A 20522-nucleotide genomic window follows, 5' to 3' on the forward strand; every position below is an offset into this window, starting at 1 on the left:
ACTAATTGATTTGTTTATAAGAAGGGTAGTTATCCCCTCCCTATGTACGCTAGATTTAATCTCCATCATATTTAGTATAAAAGGAAGTGGCAATACTTCTTTTTCAACTGCATTGGTTATTCTTTTTCATGTTAATTGAAGATTGCACGAGGATTGAGCTTTATTTCGCATTGGATTCGTTAATCCTCGTGACCTTTATTCCTCTACATCCTGGATTTTTAGTCTTAATTCTTTTTCGAGGGTTTAAAACCCCCAACATCATAGACTAATGAACTATTATTTTACTTTCCAAGCAATGTATTCTACTCCCTTATGTAACTAGTAGCGATTCCACACACACACACATACACATTTCTTAATGAAACATGGCTCACTGTAAGTACAAAAATAAATAAATTGAATCATTATGAAAATTAACAAAATATATTCAATTTCCCCATAAGGGTTCCACATAATCATTGGAAAAAAAAATTTATTGACCAAAATATGCATTCATTAATTTATAAAAATAACCAAACATCTTAGAATATGTAAAGAGAAAAAACTAAGAGTTGAATACATGTAATCAAAAGGGTAATTACTACAATACAACAACTGTTCATTGATATTACAAGAACTGGGAGTGACTTTGGAGGAATGAGAAGAAGGGTGTCTCTAAGAAAGAATGGAGAAAATAGTTTGTAATAAGGTTAGAATTATAATTATGAAGGCAGCAACAAGTGAAATGATTGACCAAGGAGTGTTGAAATAACTATGCATTAAGATTGCACGCCATTTATGCCAATCGGTTCTGCAATATTTATTAACTCGGTGGTACAGCCCATCGTAATAAAAATCCACATATGGTAGATCTTTTCCAAGCCTATTTACAACACGCGCAACCTCTTCACGGTCCCTGAAGGTCTCCATAATCCCTTTATTACAAAGTAATCTTACATCCTTCGGAGAGTCAATGAGGATATCCATAAATCTAACATAAGATTTGATCTGACTTGTATAATCAAGACCATATTCCTCCAAGCAAATGAGATTTTGGAGAAGACAACTCGTTGATCTTCCCAAATAGAAAGGAGGGATTTCTAACACCCCTGTACATTCATTCAATGTGATGTCCAGTAGTCCACCATTACCATTGTCCTTCTTCTTGAAATCCACTCCTGCCTCCCAAAGATCTGTGACAGAATAAGTGTGTCCCCATACTGGAGAATCGCCAATATCTTGTGATTGATTGGGGGAAGGAGAAAATTGCGTATCAAGTCCAATATATGTTTGCCATGGATGCCAGATTGCACTTGGAATCTTTTAATTGTAGGTAATATACTTTCAAAATAGGAAATTACAAGTTCATTGAGTGGGAGCTTTCCTTCCTTGGAGACCCTTGTTAGGTTGAACAAACGGTCCAAGATAAAATAAGGAATCTGATTTTCAAGTAATATGAAATCTTTTTTTAATATAGAAGACATCCGACTTGTACTTGAGAAGGGGACCACTTCGGCCATCTCAAATTCCTTTGCATATGAGTAGAATCTCTCAAGGATAAAACAACCGTCAAGTAACATCATTTCTATAAATTCTTCACTACTAAGGTTGATTGATTCCGCATAACAATCACGAGCTTCTTTCTCCATCTCCCTAATGGCTTTGACCCATTCCTCCGAATTTGCCGAATTTCGAGAGAGGGAAGCGTGCAAATACCACTTTTTATGTTCTTCCATGATTTGTAAGCTTTCTTTTCCACGATGCAAAGGGCCAATAGATACTACTTGAGGTATGAACATGTCTTCTTGTCCTTGTTGAAGAACTGGGGAAACTTTATAGATACATGGATATTGTGAAGCTTTTGGATGAATTTTTCTCTTGATCGACTCAGCTAATAACTTGTCGACATCTTCAATTTCATAATAAACATGAATTGCTCCCATTCTTTCATCACTTCCATTGTTGTTTGACATCTTTATACCTACTTGCTTTAACCAAACATGCCAAAGATTATTTAAAAATAAATAGTATATATGGTCAAACATTCAATTGCGTTGTTCAAATATTGATTATGTGACCATGAGAAAGACAGAATCATCAATATATTCATCATTTAACCAAAATTGCTAAACTTTAGATAAATTTCCACGGGCAATACAATCTAAGCAAATCCATCAATAGTAGGGCTGTTAATTGATCTGATCTGTTCCAAACTTCGGCCCTAGACTGAAGATTTGGATTCCCATGAGGACCCAATCTGATAAGGTTCTGTTCCCATAACTAGCATCAACTATGTCCGGATTTAATAGGGGCATGTCCAATAAAATGTGAGAATGTGTGGAAATTGTATTATATATTTTTTTTGAATAATGAAGTTCGTTTATATTGAATGGCTTTGGCTTGATCGGGACCCAGACCTGATCTAATTGAAATTGGATTTGGTCTGGATCCTGTAATTGAGACTAGATATGAGTTCAATACAACGCATTTTAGATCAACTCCAGATCCAATCTATTCCTTATTAGATTGGTCCCAAATCGAGGCCTACCCGATCCAGAACTGATCCATTGACAGTCCTAATCAATAGCATTATTCAGTGAGTGATGTTGGTATGGTGAGGGCAGTTAATAGTAAACTACAGTCACCCGTCATATCTTTATTCGATTGGATAGAGAGGCATTGAGAGATTCAATCCTTCTCCAATCCCATAAGTATTAGAGAAATTGTATCGGGCCTTTTTCAACCGAAAAATTCTAGCACAAGCTTGGCCCATCTGTATTGGAGTTTTAAACACATTGGGCTCCTAACCAAGCCGCTCTTCTTGTGGCATGCAGCCTGATGTGTTTATTCTCCAATGAAAAAGTGTCATGTAGCCACTGTTCGTTCTATTATATAATGGGAAACCTTACCAGATCGCAACTCAAATCTAATATCACCAATTTCTAATACAGATACAACTAAAAATGAATCTATATATAATAATGTCCATTACTCATAGGTCACATTTTCATTCTTTTTCAACCATGCTCAAATACATTATTCTTGGTTCAATAATTGTTTGTATGAAATGTTTGATTGTATAACAAGCATGTTTACAATTTACACAAGCAGAGAAAATGAAATTATGAGAAGGTGAATAATCCTAAATTTTAATTTTATAGATAATGAAATGCAATTAATAAGTTAAAATAGAGGTTATAAAAGAGAGAGAGAGAGAGAGAGAGAGAGAGAGAGAGAGAGAGAGAGAGAGATTAATGGTGTTAATTGCTTTGGATACAAAGTGAACGTGTTGTATGCTCGTTTATATTGGTTTTTTAGGATACTGAGTAGATAGGATTGCCCCTAAATAAGAGTTGAAATGGTAATCTTTTAGGGGTATAATAGTAAAATTGAATTTAAATATATTTATTATATAAGCAAATCTTATAGCAGGTGAGCCTATTAAAAATGTGACCTAAGAGTAATGGACATTATTATATATACATTCATTTTTTTAATATACAATTGGGCTATATTTTATAAATATTCATTTCTTTATTTATTCGAAGGAGGAGAGAAGTAGTAAATATGGATTCTTTCATTAAACCTTACCAACCCATTATTTGGATCCTTTCATTATTAAAACCTTGTCAACTCATTGACAGCTCACGTCATGGCTGGAATATTTTAGATTCAATTTGATATCTTACAAGTTTGGGTTATCAAAGAATCTGAAACATTTGTGTAATGAAAATCATCCTAATTTGAAACTTTCAAACCCATCAAAAGTGATTTACAAAGAACAAACTTCTCTCCATCTCTCTTGTAAATTTGGATTCTTTCACTAAACCTGACCAACCCACTGTTACACGCATACTTAAAAAATCCTTCAAAGTATAATTGATCCCCAAATTAATCTTTGATATGACTCTGTATGTTACGACTAGGGCTGTCAATGGGTTGGAAATACACTACAGTAAAATTAGACTATAGCGACGGCCGTGACCGTCGCTATAGGGACAAATACCGTTGCAAAAAACATTTAGCGACAGTCAGGGAGGCCGTCGGTAGTCGTCGCTAGTGCCTGACTTATAGCGACAGCCAATATTGGCCGTCGCTACAGGGTATCATTTTTGAAAAAATTAATTTACCCTTTACCCACACTTTAGGCCGTCGTTGTAAGGGTTTTTGAAGAAAAAAAAAAATTATTTTACACCAGCCCCCTCATGTATTGCAGAATATTGGGGATACCCCTACGTTTTGAAATTGATGACCATGACCCCAATTACCAATATGAAAGACCCAAATGCCCACTCTACTAGACCTGCTTCACCCTGAACAGGGGGACTGGGACTAATGTTTTATGACGCTTTTTTCTTTTCCCCCATTTCAAACACTCATCAAAACTTACACTAAAGTTACAAATCATCGAAGAAATCATAAGTTTCTACTCCATTTTCCAATACACTAAAGTTACAAATCAAATGTGGTCTTTCAGGATGTTCGAGTCAGAAAATCGTTAACTGCGAGATTTGTATCTCCATGGGCCACAGCATCCTCTGGTTCTAGCATGTAAAGACTCGAAGAAGAAGCCTGCGCATTGGATTTTCCCCATTAAGTTGAGAAAAGAAGGAAAAAATAAAATAGAATGGATTTTAGACCGAAAAAAACTCCCTGAAAACATTTGTTTTGGAATTGCCCAACACTCCTGAGGTGTGTAAAATACGAGTATGTTGTATATTTGAAAATCCCAAAAGGAGAATTAATCATCTGAGAGAAGTTTGGCATGCCCAAAGAAATTATGCTTGCAAAATTCTATATACCTTTGTGTCAAGCTGCATCTCTCCACTATTGTCTATAATAAGAGATGCACCATGTGCTCTCAACCATTCTTCGCACTTGTCCAAGCCATATGTGTCTTTCTCATCACTTCCCTCAATTGTTGGTGAGGAGCTTGTAAAGCCCAGAACCTGAGCGATGAATACCAACGGGATTGTTGGCCAATATGAACGAGAATGCATTTTACAGCCTTGAAACGCATCTTCTCAACGTAAAGATCTACACATACAGTAATTACTTTGGAGTGATTTAACTGCATAACATATTCCAATAGTTGAGCTAGTAGAGTAAACATCTATATTTTGCATACCCATAAGATAGGTACTCAATTTAGGAGCTGCCTTGTAAAGTCTGAAGAACGAGACATAGTTTCCGGACGTAACCTCTGCACGAACTGCAAGAGCGTGCTTTACATAATCATCCTTTTTTGCTTCATCCGATAATCTAGCAATATAAATTCAGTGCAAGGAAAGAAGACAGTATGAGTATACATTTGAGCATTCCCCCAGTAGGATGAAATTTAATTATGCAAGACACGTGGCACACCATCACATATCTGACCCATTAAGGCTACTACGCTGTGGTGTGCTTCCTAGCTGCTTGGTTAATTGCTACTTGTAACATGTCCAAGGGAAATATATTTTTTAGGAAAAAAAAACAAAAATGGTGTACCATACGGTTTTCTCCTGTTGAGTGAATTTGTTTTCAACCAAAAGGAAGGTTTTAAGATTACATTGTTTTAAGCATTACAAGCAGAATATGCAAGAATATGAAGTTGGGGACTTGAGACAAGCAGAGAAAGATAGTCTAAATATTCAATGTGAGACTAATTAGAGAGGAAACAAAATGCCTCGTTATTTATTAAAAATTTCACCCAAGTGTTTTATATAACAAGTAAAATTGCATGGATGGATAGATAGATAAAAGAGAAAAGTGTGTACCTGTGGTTTCATGAGAGATTTGAGCAAAAAGGCTGCAATCTCGTGCTTGGGAGTTCTTATACTACCTGTAGTTCCGAATGTAGAAAAGCAACTTGTTGCTCGGATGAAAGAATTGTAGGTGTAGAAGTCTTTTAAAGGGCAAGCAGCATCATCTTTGCAGAGAAAGATGGAGCTGAAAAGCTCTTTAGTAACGATAGATGATATGGGGATGGTGGACTGGAGGGCCTCGGTGCTTGAGGATAAAAAGGATAAGAGATAGCAGTAGAAGAAGAAGAAGAAGAAGAAGAAGAAGAAGAAGAGGAAAGAAACTGAAGAAGAAGAGGAGGCCATGGAAATGGGAGTTAGTTGACTTGGCCTTACTTCTTAGGGGTGGTTCAGAATGAGGGATCCAAAAGATATCACTCCTCTAATATATAGCTTTTAGTTGAAGTATTAATTAGTAAAGGGAGAGGACGTGGGACTACGTTAAAACGCCTTAAGCCATGTGAGTTGGCTGAGTTTCTAATGGGTCTGACCTGTTAATCACTTCCTGTCGATCCTGTAGGAACTAAATTTGACCCTCTAGTCACCAGTGGATTCTGTAGCAAATATTGGTAAGTCCCATGGTCGGATGAAATAAGATAATTACTGAGGATATGCCTAGAACCCCAAGTAGAAATACTACAATCATAGACAACTCTCACACAGGAACAAATGAAATCGAAATAGACAAGTCAAAGTCAAGGCATCAAATTGCGGGCCATGCCATAAATGGTCTAAATTAATGGAGAATTTTTCATTTTCAATTTTTTTTTCGACGGGCCAAACCGTTAAATTAATGGAGAATGGAGAAATTCAACGGCTTTAAGCTGACAAAATTTGGTTTCTAAAATTTGTGAGCGTTGGCTAAATGAGTTTTCCAGTTTTCACGTAGTGGAATAAATTCAAGGCTAATAATTTCCTTCTCTACTCACATATAATATGCCTAACCTATGTAAAGTAAATGTTGTAGAGTTCTTATAAGACAGAAAGTGCAAGATTGTGATATTGAGTTCCACGGGAAGCTTGACAAAAAAGTCCACAACATTACGAATTCAGATATTTAGGCATTATAATCTTAAAACATGACATCTATCCTATTACTGTATTACACAACCCACAAATTCAGCAATTCACTAAACATCATTTCAGTACCAAATGATAGAAGAAACAAAAAACCTTGTAAACATTACCTGATTTTTTTGTGGCCTTAACCACAAGCTTCTTCATCTCTTTATCCAGACCAAGCCACTGTTTTACTCAAATTAGGAAATAAACGGTAAATTATTATATATAAAAAATAAAAATAAAAATAAAAATAATCAATAATAAAAACAAGAACTATAAGAAGCTGGAAAACATACCACCCATCCAGAACCTTGCAAAGCAACACCTTCTGCATTGATTTTTTGCACCAATGCTTCCAAAGAACCAAAATGTTGGTCAACAACCCAGCCAAGAGCTCCCTTTGGAGGCCCACCACCTCCTTCCTGCTAGTAAATTTCACTAAGAAATTCAATTGAGGAAATAAAAGAACCTCTGCCATTGAACTTGATGGCACTCTGCAATTTAACGACAGTGGACGAATCACCTTTCAACATGGCCTTCTCAAGCTGCTCGAGAGCTTTGTTGTAGTTTGTTACGTAGGTCTGATGGTGCTTCTGAAAATGAATCATTTTAAGTTTTTCTCAAAATGAATCATTTTAAGTTTTTCTGTAAATATTAATAGGCATTCCAGATCTTGAAACTGTAAAATGCTTCCAAGTATAGAAATCAATAACAATGAATCAAGAATCACAATTTTAGAAAACCAATACATTCCATTGCCATTTTACTGCCAACACTTTCACACTACAGAAAGGACTCGATCAAAATTAATTAACTAATTAAAATACAAGAGTTTTATGGATTCTCAGTCAGAAAGTGCATCAATTGCATGCAAAGGACATATATAGCACCATCGCACAGCTACCAACTAATATAAAATTTATGAAGGTTCAGACATAAACAATTTTGTTCTAACATACAGATTCAGAAAAAGGTTGGAAATAGATTAAGGAACCAATAAGTACATATTATGCTTATCCTAGTGAACTTTACTGGTTTTGACAAAAATAACCCTCATTATATCACATTTAAATGTAAAGGTGGGGGCATTTTGGGCCTTCCAAATTTTGGTGTTGAACTTATCTGTGTTGTAACATTTTGAACCAACAGATGATGATCAAAAGGAAGATGAAGACTGACCTTTATGGTAATGACATTCAAGCTTGAATCCCCTGTAATTTCCATTCAGAAAGCAGAAATTAAGTGAAGTTGTGGACACCAAAAACAACAAAGGAAGAGATATATCGACGCAATGAACCAAAAAGATGCATATTATGAGACAATAATATCAAACATGAAGGCATGGTGCAAAACATTTCAAAGGCCCAAAGTGTGAACCCAAATGATTAACAATCAAGAACCATCATGTTAATAAATTGCATATAACATAAATGAAGATATCGATACGGATGAGTAGAAAAATGTAGGAACAACTTCCGTATAGACTATAATATACAGGAAAGTTGGCTGAGATGATTTGGGACCATTCAACGAAAAAAAATTCAACTTGAAGATTCTAAAAGAACATTGATAGAAATGGCCATCGACCCAAGTATGAAACTCTCAATAACCAAAGAATTTAGATTTTGTAAAATGAATTGGAGGAAACATTATTTGTTTAGCCGAACCCATTTTAAAATAAGGCTTTGTTGTCGTTTGAAAACCAGTTTACTTGCATAAGATTAACATGACTATGCATTGATAGAATACTGAGGATTGTTCATGTGGGGGCTTTTGAATCGCTGCTCAGAGGCCCAATATGGAACCAGCCACTAAATTTTCATGATCTACAGAAGCATCACCTACTCATGCCTATAATGACTCTCCATGCACCCAATACACAAAAAGAGCATGAAACTCTAGCTTCTCATCTTCTCATAAATTACTCTCAGCTACAATCTGTAAGCTTATAAACCTGTGTTCTTATCACAATACTAGCATTGAGTGAAGTACAACAGCGTAGATGAATGAGAATGTAGCTAAGCATAGGATCAAGGAAATCTGGAGATATAAATGATGCAAAGCCAAGTATTAGATCGGTCCAATTAAGTGAAGACCAAAGTTTAATCTCTCTTGGTACTAATATCAAATATGTATTATTAGTAATACATAACAAATCAACATACTCATTATATAACAACTTATCAAATATGTATTATTAATAATATGAGTTGCAATTAATATAATATGATGTTATCTACAAAACTCTTATCCCTTACTAATGAAAATAGATAGAAGTGTCTATAAAAGAATAAAAGTCAAAGAGATTAAAAAAAGAAGAAATAATTATTGATAAGGGTTGATTTTGGATAGGAAACAAAGCCACAAGAAAGAGTTGTACAACCTTGGATCTCAAATATACAAGTTCAAGAATGTGTGAACATATAAGTTCACTTTTCATGAGAGAAACTAGTTGAGTTGGTCCCAGGTGTTCCATTTAGATCCACATCATAAAAGCAAGAACTAGAAATTACAAATAAAAAACATGACTCCAAAAAGTCTTCATCCACAGGACTTACAATCTTGCATTCTTTCAAAAAACATTGCTATGGAAATTGAATACTAGTCGAAATACCGAGGACTTACAGAGTATATTATATTTATGAAAAGCATATGCTACAAGTGAATTTTCCTTTACATTTTTTTGCTAGATAAAAATAAACAATACAATTGGGACAACAAAATGAAAAAAGCAGCAGCATACTTGAGTATGCTTTTCAAAAATGAACTAAGAAACTACATTGCTACGACGAAAAGGGTACTTAGAAATGTGCAAAGTATATATATTACTAATCCTTTTTGTTTTATTTATTTCAGATACTCTGGAGTGTGGTTAATAACACTCTGCGGTTCACTTTTCAAAAGCGGGTATAATGTTCATGATTGGAGTCTTTATATATTTATCCTTATACTCAATGGTATAGTTAGTCGTGCCATAGCTTTCTTTTGTATGGTGACCTTCCAAAAGAAATGAGACCAAATTATAATTCTTTTGCCAATCTTTTATTTACCATACAAGAATCCCCAGGATTTCCCTAATAATCAATGGGAACTACTCGCTAACCTTTACACACAAATTTTTAGTCACATTGTAAACCAGACCAGACTACTGTATTTTAGGACTAAATGAAAGATTAATTTTTTTGTTCCATTGTTCAATTCGGATTCGATTTAACATGTAAATCGGAACCTACATAAAACATTGGGTAGGGTCTACCTCAAACATATTGTTGAGAGAAGTACGATCAATGAATGATAACTAGAAGCTTTATTATTGCTGATGAAGAACATAAAGATCTTCAATTGTTCTGAATGTTTTCTAATCTATTTTCATGAAATTGGTGTAAGAATTCAAAAATAAAATTCAGAAATCATGAGTAATTGACTCTTACAAATAGAATCTTTTCAAATCCAACATATTATTCCAAATGCAGAATATGTATAACAGATTAATTACAAATTGAACCAAAATTTCTGAATTTAAATCAAACCAAATTTTCAAAATTGGGATTTTGGATTGAAATCAAACCAAAATTTGAATCAAAGCTGTAGAAATTAGGATTATACAGCAAAATCAACAAAATATCAACAAAAATCCAAGATTTAGGGATCGATTGGACATAAAAATTAACAAAATATGTAGCAAAACATACCTTAATTTTCGGGAGACCGAGATCAGATCGGATCTGATTAGATTGAACCCTCACGCATTTGAGAAATCAAGATAGAGAGAGATCGACAGCGAGGCAGAGTGGTTCTATGTCGAAATCCTTAATTTGAAGATCAACGGATAAAGAGTGTTCGAGTTTCAGCGGCTTGAGATCTTCGAGCTTGAGATCTGTTTCAAATGAGATCTTCAAGTATGAGACAGAGGCTTCGAGTTTTAGCAGAGATGAGAGAGAGAGATTGTTCGAGTTTCAGCGGAGATGAGAGAGAGACTTCGAGTTTCAGCGGAGATGCAAGAGAGATGGAGATGAGAGAGATAGAGTGTTCGAGTTTCAACGGATCGGAGATGAGAGAGGCGGAGAGTGTTCGAGTGTTTGAGGGAGATAGTTTGAGTTTCAGTCAAATAAATCGTTGTTAGAGCGACGATCAGGTTTTGACCGTCACTAAAACTCGTCGTCATAGCGCACTTTTCCTGTAGTGATAGGATAGGATCAGATCGATTTGGTATCACTCCAATAAGGATCGGATCAAATTTGGAATTGATCAAACTTGATTCAATAAAAATAGTATAAGGTCAAACCTGATTTGATATGTAAAATCAAAATGAACTTTATATATTTTAAGATAACATATAGTATATAATTTGCATACCTTCTCACATTTTATTGGATCCAAAAATGATCCGATAAGATATTAAATTCGAACTTTATCAGAATCCAAATCCTCGATCGGAATGAATTGAAATTTAGCTAATGATCTGATCCATAACAACCATAGACATGGCTGGAATTTTTTTAGTTTCAATTTGATATCTTATGAGATTGGGTAATTAATGAATGTTAACAGCTTGCTCGCAACATGATCCACTAAATAAGCATGATAAAGGTATATATATATAATGAAAAATAACATCAGTGACCTTATGTTTTAAAATATAGCACGTATGGTGTTAATTTATCCTTTTTTATTTTTTTATTTTTTTATTTGTTTTTACAAGCAACAAAATGGTGTTAATTTCTTTGGATACAAAGTGGAAACTATTGTACACTTGTTTATGTTGGATTTTTAGGACACTGAATAGACAAGATTGACCCTATATAAGAGTTGAAACACTATCATTTAGGGTATCTAGGTAATATTAAATTTAAAATAAATTAATTATATGTAAATTATATAGCGGAACAGCTGATTCAAAAGGTCAATGGCAAAGGGACTATATAATATATACATTTAGGAGTATCTTAACCATATCCAATTTAAATATTTATATATATGTAAATTATATAGTGGGCTCGGGGAGGACGATAGCAAATATTCATTTTTATTTACATTTAGATTATATTTGGTAAATATTCATTTTATTTTAAGGATGATAGAAGAAACTTCCCTCTATGTCTCTCTGGTAAATATGGATTCTTTCATTAAACCTTACCAACCCATTGTTTGGCAAAAACTTAAAAATCTATCAAAGCATAATTGATCCTCGAGTTAATCTTTGGCTTGGGTGTGTCGGTCGTGATTAAGGCTGTCAATTGATCAGGTTTGGATTGGATAGAATTGGCTCAGATTTGGAATTGATCCAATAAACCTTGGATCAGGTGCTTAATGGGTTGGGTTCTATCGGAACAAACTCAATTCGATAAAAGTAGGATCGGGTCAAACCCGATTTGACATATAAATTCAAAATGAATTTTATAAATTTAAATATAATGTCTAATATATATATGGGAATGCTAACGTCTAAGACCTCATGGGGACGTTAGCATTGTCCAACACATTTATTTTTCAATAATACCCCTCTTCGTTTTATTTTTAAATGAAAAAAGACAAGGATATGTTAATCTTTTACATAATAAATGCATTTATTTTATTGGTATTGATTGTCAAAGCATTTACTACAATAAAAATATTTAATTTAAAATACTTAAATGCTTATAGCAATTATTATGTAAAAAACCAATACACCCTTGTCTTTTTCACTAAAAGACAAAATGATGGGAAGTATTATTTGAAAATTTTTGTTGGACAATGCTAATGTCCAAGACCTTATGCGGAATGTTAGTATTCTCCAACATTTTTTTTCCAATAATCCCTTTACCAATTTGTCTTAGTGAAAAAGATAAAGGTATATTAGAGTCTGTTTATTACAGATTTCAACTTCAGCTTCAGGATTCTGTGTCTGGGATAAGCAAAAGTTTAGAGTCTGGGAAGCTGCTTCTAATCTTGTTTATTATAGAAGTTGTTGAAAAAGTAGTAGAAAAAGGGTCGAATTGATTTTGTTGTTTAATCAATGAATTAAGAAGAGGTTTTTCGGTATTGGCTTTTATTAGTGGTTCCCGCTCAAAAGTAACCCCAACAAGGCTTCTCAAAAACGTAGTTTTTGGCTTCCCGCAAAAGTTGTTGAAGCAGAAGTTGTAACCAACAAACATGTTTTTCTAACTTTTTCAACTCAAAGCCTAGAAAGTTGTCGAAAAAATTGTAACAAATAGACTCTTACTTTTTTTACATAGGTGGTGTTGGATAACGCTTCACAATCCCTCTTTTTATGGCTTTTGCTGTTAAAAATTGATTTCATGCCATGATTTGTGTTTGATAGCGCTTTTCATTCATGCTTTTCTGGCTTTTGACCGCAGTTTCAAAGATCGGGTTATAGGAGTTTCTCAAAATTGCGTTTAAAATTGGTTCATGTGAAATGATCGCAATACCATTCATAAAATAAATCATACAGAGACTTTGTAGATCGGTGTTCTTAATCAAGAGTGGAAGAGAGAAAGAGAGAGATGGGAGATTTATAGTGTATAAGCAAAAGGGTGCAGAGAGGTGGATGAGGGTGTTGTGTAAATTGTGAGAGATAAAGGGTTTGTTTCACTAGAAAGAGAAGAAAATCGAGGAAGCTCAAGAAGGGGAAGGATGAGATTCAAAAATAGAGAAGATGATGATCTTCAACTCTACAACTATAACTAGGTTCATTTGCTATAATATAAATCATTCTTGGGCCATTTGATTTGAGTTTCTCATGTATTATATTGTGTTTGATGATTTTCTTTTAACTGGATTGAAATTTTCGATTTTACTTGTATGTTAATCCTAGACATTAACGACACCTCCATAAGAGAAGGTCTGCCAACTATTTCAGACTCCATTTTTGTTGTAGTGATAATTTACATACCTTCTCACATTTTATTGAATCCAAAAATGATCTACTAAGATATTAAATCCGAACTTGATCAAAATCCAAATCATCAATCGAAACGAATTGAACTTCAGGTAATGATCTGATCCATTAATAACCCTAGTCATGGTTGGAATTTCACTACAACATTTTTGATCTACAGCGGCAGATTTTTCCGCCGCTACAAGGTAATTTTTCTGCCGGTAAAAGCTATTGCGGCGATAAGCAGCGGAACCAAAGATCCGTCGTTGCTTCCTCCGTCGCTAACTATAGCAGCGGATAATGTATTCCGCTGTTGCAGGTAGTACCTTTAGCTACGGATATTAATATCCGCTGCAATAGGTCGAATTTTTAACAAATAGAATATAATACATATAGCGGCGGATATAAAGATCCGCTGCAATAGGTAAATTTTTAAAAAAATATATATATAACACATATAGCGGCGGATATTAATATCCATTGCAATAGGTCGAATTTTTAACAAATAGAATATAATACATATAGCGGCGGATATTAAGATCCGCTGCAATAGGTCAATTTTTTTTAAAAAAAATATAATACATATAGCGGCGAATATTAAAATCCGCTACTATACTCTTTTTTTTTTTAAAAAAATATTATTTATCCTTCAAAAACAATATATAAAAACGGAATTTGTATCCACTGCTGTAATTTTTTTTTCATATATATATATACATTTAACTTGTGTCCTCCAACCTATACAGATTGAAAACTTTAAAATAAATAATATAAGAGAGCTGCTATTGCCACACTAACTTTTATTAATCCCACACTAATACATAAGTAAATCACTAAAGAACTGCATATGTTAATAGTTTAAACTAACATCTTTATTCAAGACGGTTCATAATTAGGACTATCTATATGTGGATCCAACCTAGTTCTGGATAAAAGAATACCTGCAAGAACCTTCTCTCATCAAGCCATTGCTGAACGGGTATAACTTTATCATTGTCATCCTTCCTCTCATTAGCCACAACTACTGCAATTAATAAATAGTTGACTGTATGATTCAACCCATTAACTTCTCATAAGAATTAGATGCAAATATCTACTCACTCAAACTAAATCATCAATCTAACCACCAGTTGTCATCACATTGGTTCACACACGTCTAGTTTATCTGTATACAAGACTCATTAACTATTGGAATATTCATTGGTAATAAAAGCAGAGTAAATATTAAAAAATCAACCGAACTTTAGTATATTAAAAGTAGCCTTGCCTGCATGATTAACAACCATAACTTCAGTATATCCCTGATAAGATTTCATTAAGTCTAGCTTCCCTATCAATACAGACATGATGATGCAACTATATTATCTTGAATGACATCATTGTTCAGACTCCATGCATGATGATGCACTAACAGATCTGACTCCATAATTAAAATGCGAATATGCCTTCTTACAGTTAAACAAGTATGTTCAATGAAGATAATTTATATGCATTTCTAGCAAAGAAGTAAAACAGCAGAAAGTATCATCATCAATAACAGTTTGAAAACAACATTTAAACGGATTTCATAGTCAAAATAGGGTCTCTATTGACAGTTTGAAAAATGTATCATCATCATAGGCACTATCAATAACATGAGTTCATCTCCCCATTTGTTCATAAGTGGCATGTAATTCCAGGATTTAAGCAATTATTTCCAGATATCTGGTATAGGGGGAATATATTTCCTTTATTTTCTAATTAAGTTGAACTAAACTATTCTAAAGAATATCTCTCAAACATAAGGAATAGACTGTATAGAGATGTTGGCTTATCAGTTTTGTGGCTGCCCATGTGTCTGACACTTCATGTCAATATCAATGTCACAAATCATGACTAGAACCCACCACCTTGCATTGCAATATTTCAACCAAACTTATAGACATTCAAAACAACAAAGATAGATAGTATTTACATCTCAAAATATATACAGAACCAACATAATCTAGTATCCCTTCTGTAATGCAATGAGCTTCTAGAAGTTGTATATGTAATAATTTCCAATGGCAAATGACTCTTTTCTATACAAATGCAAACTATTTCAGAAAAATGTATGAATCATCGGATGTCTGCTCATATCATACCCAAATTAATCTCACAGTGACTTTTAATTGTCATGGTTGGAACTTGGCATACACTCAAAAGAGGAATGTCACCCATGACAGATTTTGTGGCAGCAGCATTCATAAAAGATCAGATCGCTGAAGATCCTAAGGATACACACCAAAAAAATCTCAATGACCACCTAATGGGAAAGAAAGACGTTATTGGCACCCCCAATTTTTCAGCTGAGCTATTTGTATGAGAAGCTCTTCTTGAGAGTGCTGTATATGCTGTTTTTTTTTTTTTATTTTATAACACATTCTTCTTTGTTTTTTTTTTTTTTTTTTGTTTTTTTTTTCAATCTAAAGTCATAAAATTGAAAGCCCAAAGAACCACATTATAACATTTAACAATCCAAAATGAACCCAAAAACAAAAGAAGGGAAGAATCATTCCAAAATGCACACAAAAAGGATAAAAATAAAAAATAAAAAATAATTTTTGTTTTCAGAACATCTGAAAAGGTATAAAACATTAATCCAAACAAGAACCATATAATGCTACAGAGAAAGAAAGACGAAATTAGGGTCTAACAAACCTAAAACATATAATGAACAAATCAGAAAATAAGATTTCAAAGCAAACCTTGAACTAAAACCTTGAGTTGCAGAGAGCTTAAGCTTCAATTGAATAGAAATCTTGAACTAAAAAATTGGTAAATGGATAAGAAACTAATCCCAGTTTCTTAAAATTCCAACATGTACCTCAACGAGGTTAACCAGAGATACTCCCATCAACATTCAACTTAACCCATTGACTTGGAATAATGTGAGGTACAAATTTATCAAACACTATACTTTGTTAACTATAATCATCAAATTATAAAAATCAATATTTACTTTGTAATAGAGTTTCCATATAATATCCTCAAAGTATTTAGGACATGATATACAAATGAAACATCATAATTCCAATCCATCAAAAATAAAATTCCACATGGCTTGTTTTGAATGGTGGCAGATCAAATAATACATCATCTTTGATTACATTCAACCAGATAAATCCAAGAGGAGAATATTGGAAATGGCTTTGACCAGGACAAGGTCAGAAGCCCAAAAGATGCAACCAAAAGAAGGGAAAAGATCAAATGGGGCTGAAACACAAAATGACCACAACACTTGTGAACCAGAATCGGCAAAACTTTATGAATACAGTGAGCTTCATATGCCCAATAATCATTCAGTTTAAGGTCAATTTCAAATTAGCTGACAACAAATCTTTGGGATAAGGATTTGATGATGATGACACAATAATCATTCAGTTTAAGGTCAATTGAGGTTCATGGGTACTAGGTCGTGAATTGAGACCCAACTTAATTACTCAAATGCAAGTTGTTGGAGTAGAGTACCCATGCAACAGAACAATAATAGAGTACTAAAGGGATATCCACATTATTAATAACAATGGCAGCAATAAAGGAGAAAAGGGGAAGATAATCAACCACACAAGAACTTCAATTGTGCACTGCTAGGGCTAGTCCTTGTGCTTCATGGACAACATAAAATGCAAGTTTGCGGTAGACTATTTTGATAAATAGTAACAGGCAGCCTAAATATTTTTTTTAAAATATGTACAGCTAAATCAAGTTCACTGTTTTTGTGGAACACTTCAAGCATAATAATTGAAGCATATTGTCATGTCTCCTTAGATATAAAATTTTCAAAGTTCTCATCCTTGAAAATTCTTCAGTAGAATATTAATCTACATACAACTTTTGTTATACTACTGTCACATACCATATTAAGCCCAAGTACCCTTAGTAAGGTCGGAATCCTTTTGCAAATGGTATGCCCACAAGTTTGTTACATGAAAATCATTTCTCCTATCAAGTCTGTTCAGACTCCATGCTAGAATAGCCTCTATAAATAGTAATAGATGCAATTTTTTCATGCACCTTGAGGCAGATTTTGTAAATAAAAGTCCATCCTTGATAGTAGCTGTAATTTATATATATGGGTTGCTTGTGGGTCTCTGATTGTGACCATTATGAACACTACATCATCTTGCAATACTTGTAATTTTTTTTTTCTTTTCTGATATGGGTTGCTTATGGGTTTCTGATTGTGGCCATTATGACTAATAATGGAACATCTCATGAACCAAAATTCTCAAAATGATTAAGTTCTAATCAACAATTTAGTACTTGTAGAATCCCATGAGAAATCTCTTTAAAGTTTTTCTGTACAGTTTGCCACTGAAGCCAAAATTCATTACATAAGACAGCAAAATAAAGTAGCTTGAGAAGGCAATTCTCATTAATGTCATTCTTCAACGATAGGATATTTTAAAAACAAATTAAAAACAATTTTTTCCCATAATCCAATAATCTAGTACAGGAATCCCAAGTTCCAATAGGATGACCAAGGTGTTCTGAGAAAGCAACCCAAGTTACTTCTCAAAATGACATTTATCATCCTCACTTGAATGGTCAATGTGCCGAACTTCTGACTAAGTAGCTAAAGAGAATGAAAGAGCTACATACCGTTTTCCAGAGGCTGTTTCTTTGAGGCCATCTGAATTCCCAAGGGAGGAGTCAACTTCCACACTAAGAGCAGATAAAGAAATCATAAGGAAGAAAAACTCCATTCTTAGTTCAACACTTAATAAGTAATTAAGCACTTGTTAGGTACAGATGTAGACATACTTAATATTTTCTGTAATTGTAATTCAGTAAATACTTCTTTTTCTGTTTTTGATAAATAATACTAAAGTAAATACCCAAAGCAATATAAAAATAAAAAACTGAGACTAATAGATATGAAAACTTACATTGAAGTATACGGCAAACTCGGAGTTGAATACAACTTCATCTAATGAAATGACAATCATCTTTGATTGACACTTGCAAGATATTGAAAGTTGGAGCTCTTGTGGTAATAGTTGGGAATTGTAACTTTATCTGTTGGTGTGAATAACCCATTAATCTCACGCCCAATGGACAAATCACCCAATAAAGGGTCATTAACAAATGTGACATTCAAAGAAGCAATCTCATCTATGGTGATTTCTTTAGGAATAGCTTGCAACTTGGGATTAAGCTTTAAAATACCTTCTTTAATTTTCTTGCTAATTGAATTCTCCATGGCAGATTTTAATTACATATTGCTTTTTTTTAATATGTAATAAGGAAACTAGAAATACTTGGTCATTGATGGAAATTTTTTACTAACACACCAAAAAGAAGCAATGGAACTCAATATGAAGGAAATGGAAGTAAAAAATCCAGAAAATAAGAATCCAACACAAGAATTTGCATCATTGCACATATGAAAATAAAAAACAGTCCTTATAAAGCAAAGTAACCCATCCAAGTACTCACTTGGAGTTTAGTCTCATGAACCATAAGGTAATTGGAGTTTGGTTATGTTATTATGATGTCTTCCTCTTTTCTTTGCTATTTTACAATGTTGTTCTCATTGATCAAATATATTGTTCTATTGTTATATTACCTAGAACTAATATATGTCAGCTGAGCAACGTAGATCATGCTCTGTAAAACAGTTTAGTTGATAAATTTTATAGCAAATTTGACTAAATAAAATTCCTGAATATATTCAATTTTGATCTTTACTTCTTAGAGATTTAAATATAACAATCTTCAAACTTGAGCAATGATTCAGTCCACTTATAAAATGATAAAACTACAAAGTTGAATCCAATTTTGACGAAAAACTTACTTCTTCAACTTAATTGTATAAAAATTGAAAAACAAAGAAAATTAATTGAGAAACAGATGAATTTCTACTGAAAATGAAGCATTTTGCAATAAATTTATATAAGAAGTTAATATTTTTTAACCAAAAACAGATATTCATGCAAAAAAAAAAAAAAATTTGAGAATTTTGCTTGAAATATCTTTATCCCCAATCACCAACAATAGATTCCTCCAAAACTAAAAAGACCCAATCTTATCCAAATATGAAATTAAAAATGGGAGAAAGCAAACCTTTATAAGCAATTCGATGGAGAAAGGAGAAAAACCCTAGGGTTTATTTCTATGGAGGAGATTAATACCATTAGAAATCGCAGAAATCCCTTCAATAGAAAGATACCCTTAGAAATTGCGGAGTTTCTGATCAAAAATCTTGAAATCGAAGGGTTTCTACTTGAAATCACTGAGAAATATACCTATGGAGACGATGATACCCTTTGTAAGAGCTCCAAGAGAAAAACCAGGGAGAGAGAGAGAGAGAAAGAGAGCAAATTCTTATCTTCATCAACCTTCGAATCATATTTCTTTGAAGCGTTGTGACAGGATCGAAGCATCGATCTCATCAAATCGAACTTCTAAAAATTTGACGGCTTATAACACACAAACCAAGCCATCGAACTTGGAATTTTTCACTAAGAGATAACAGAGAGCAGAGAGGGTAGAGAGTGTGAAAGAGAGAGTGAAAGAGAGAGCAGAGAGACGAAGAGAAACGTCTGAGCTTTTCATTTAAAAAAAAATTGAATTTTCTTTAGTAGCGGATACGTTTTTCCGCTGCTCTATGTACATAATGAGTGGGAAATTATTTAGCGTACTTTTTTTGAGTGCGTGTGAATGGTCCTGTAGCGGCGGATAATATAATCCGCTACTGTATTTAATTTTAAAAATAAATTTGAGAGACAACTCCCTCAATCAAGTTTTTATATTGAAAAATTATACTCTATCACGGCGGAAAATTTAATCCGCTGCTATATTTAATTTAGAAAAAA

The 20522-nt window shown here is 33.5% G+C and overlaps 1 protein-coding gene, 1 long non-coding RNA gene and 1 pseudogene across 2 annotated transcripts; all 3 read right to left on the reverse strand.

The window, feature by feature from the left end:
* Positions 1 to 314: 314 nt before the first annotated feature.
* LOC147398579 (UPF0481 protein At3g47200-like) lies at positions 315 to 2917 on the reverse strand (annotated as a pseudogene).
* Positions 2918 to 4187: 1270 nt separating this feature from the next.
* On the reverse strand, positions 4188 to 11007 carry LOC147398580 (SAC3 family protein A-like). The gene is made up of 8 exons (XM_086447822.1): positions 10517 to 11007; positions 8004 to 8035; positions 7348 to 7417; positions 7121 to 7246; positions 6950 to 7007; positions 5108 to 5241; positions 4782 to 5016; positions 4188 to 4551 (listed from the first exon to the last, which is right to left on the reverse strand). The coding sequence occupies exons 7-8, from the start codon at positions 4977 to 4979 to the stop codon at positions 4453 to 4455; spliced, it is 297 nt and encodes a 98-aa protein (XP_086303948.1). The 5' UTR covers positions 4980 to 5016; positions 5108 to 5241; positions 6950 to 7007; positions 7121 to 7246; positions 7348 to 7417; positions 8004 to 8035; positions 10517 to 11007; the 3' UTR covers positions 4188 to 4452.
* Positions 11008 to 14451: 3444 nt separating this feature from the next.
* On the reverse strand, positions 14452 to 20266 carry LOC147398581 (uncharacterized). The gene is made up of 4 exons (XR_015179958.1): positions 19771 to 20266; positions 18594 to 18723; positions 18307 to 18369; positions 14452 to 14707 (listed from the first exon to the last, which is right to left on the reverse strand). It is a non-coding gene; the product is annotated as an uncharacterized LOC147398581 (long non-coding RNA).
* Positions 20267 to 20522: the final 256 nt, after the last annotated feature.

The sequence above is a fragment of the Akebia trifoliata genome, chromosome 7 (genome assembly GCF_017979445.1).
Source record: "Akebia trifoliata isolate Shusen 1 chromosome 7, ASM1797944v1, whole genome shotgun sequence".
In the NCBI taxonomy this organism is placed as follows: domain Eukaryota; kingdom Viridiplantae; phylum Streptophyta; class Magnoliopsida; order Ranunculales; family Lardizabalaceae; genus Akebia; species Akebia trifoliata.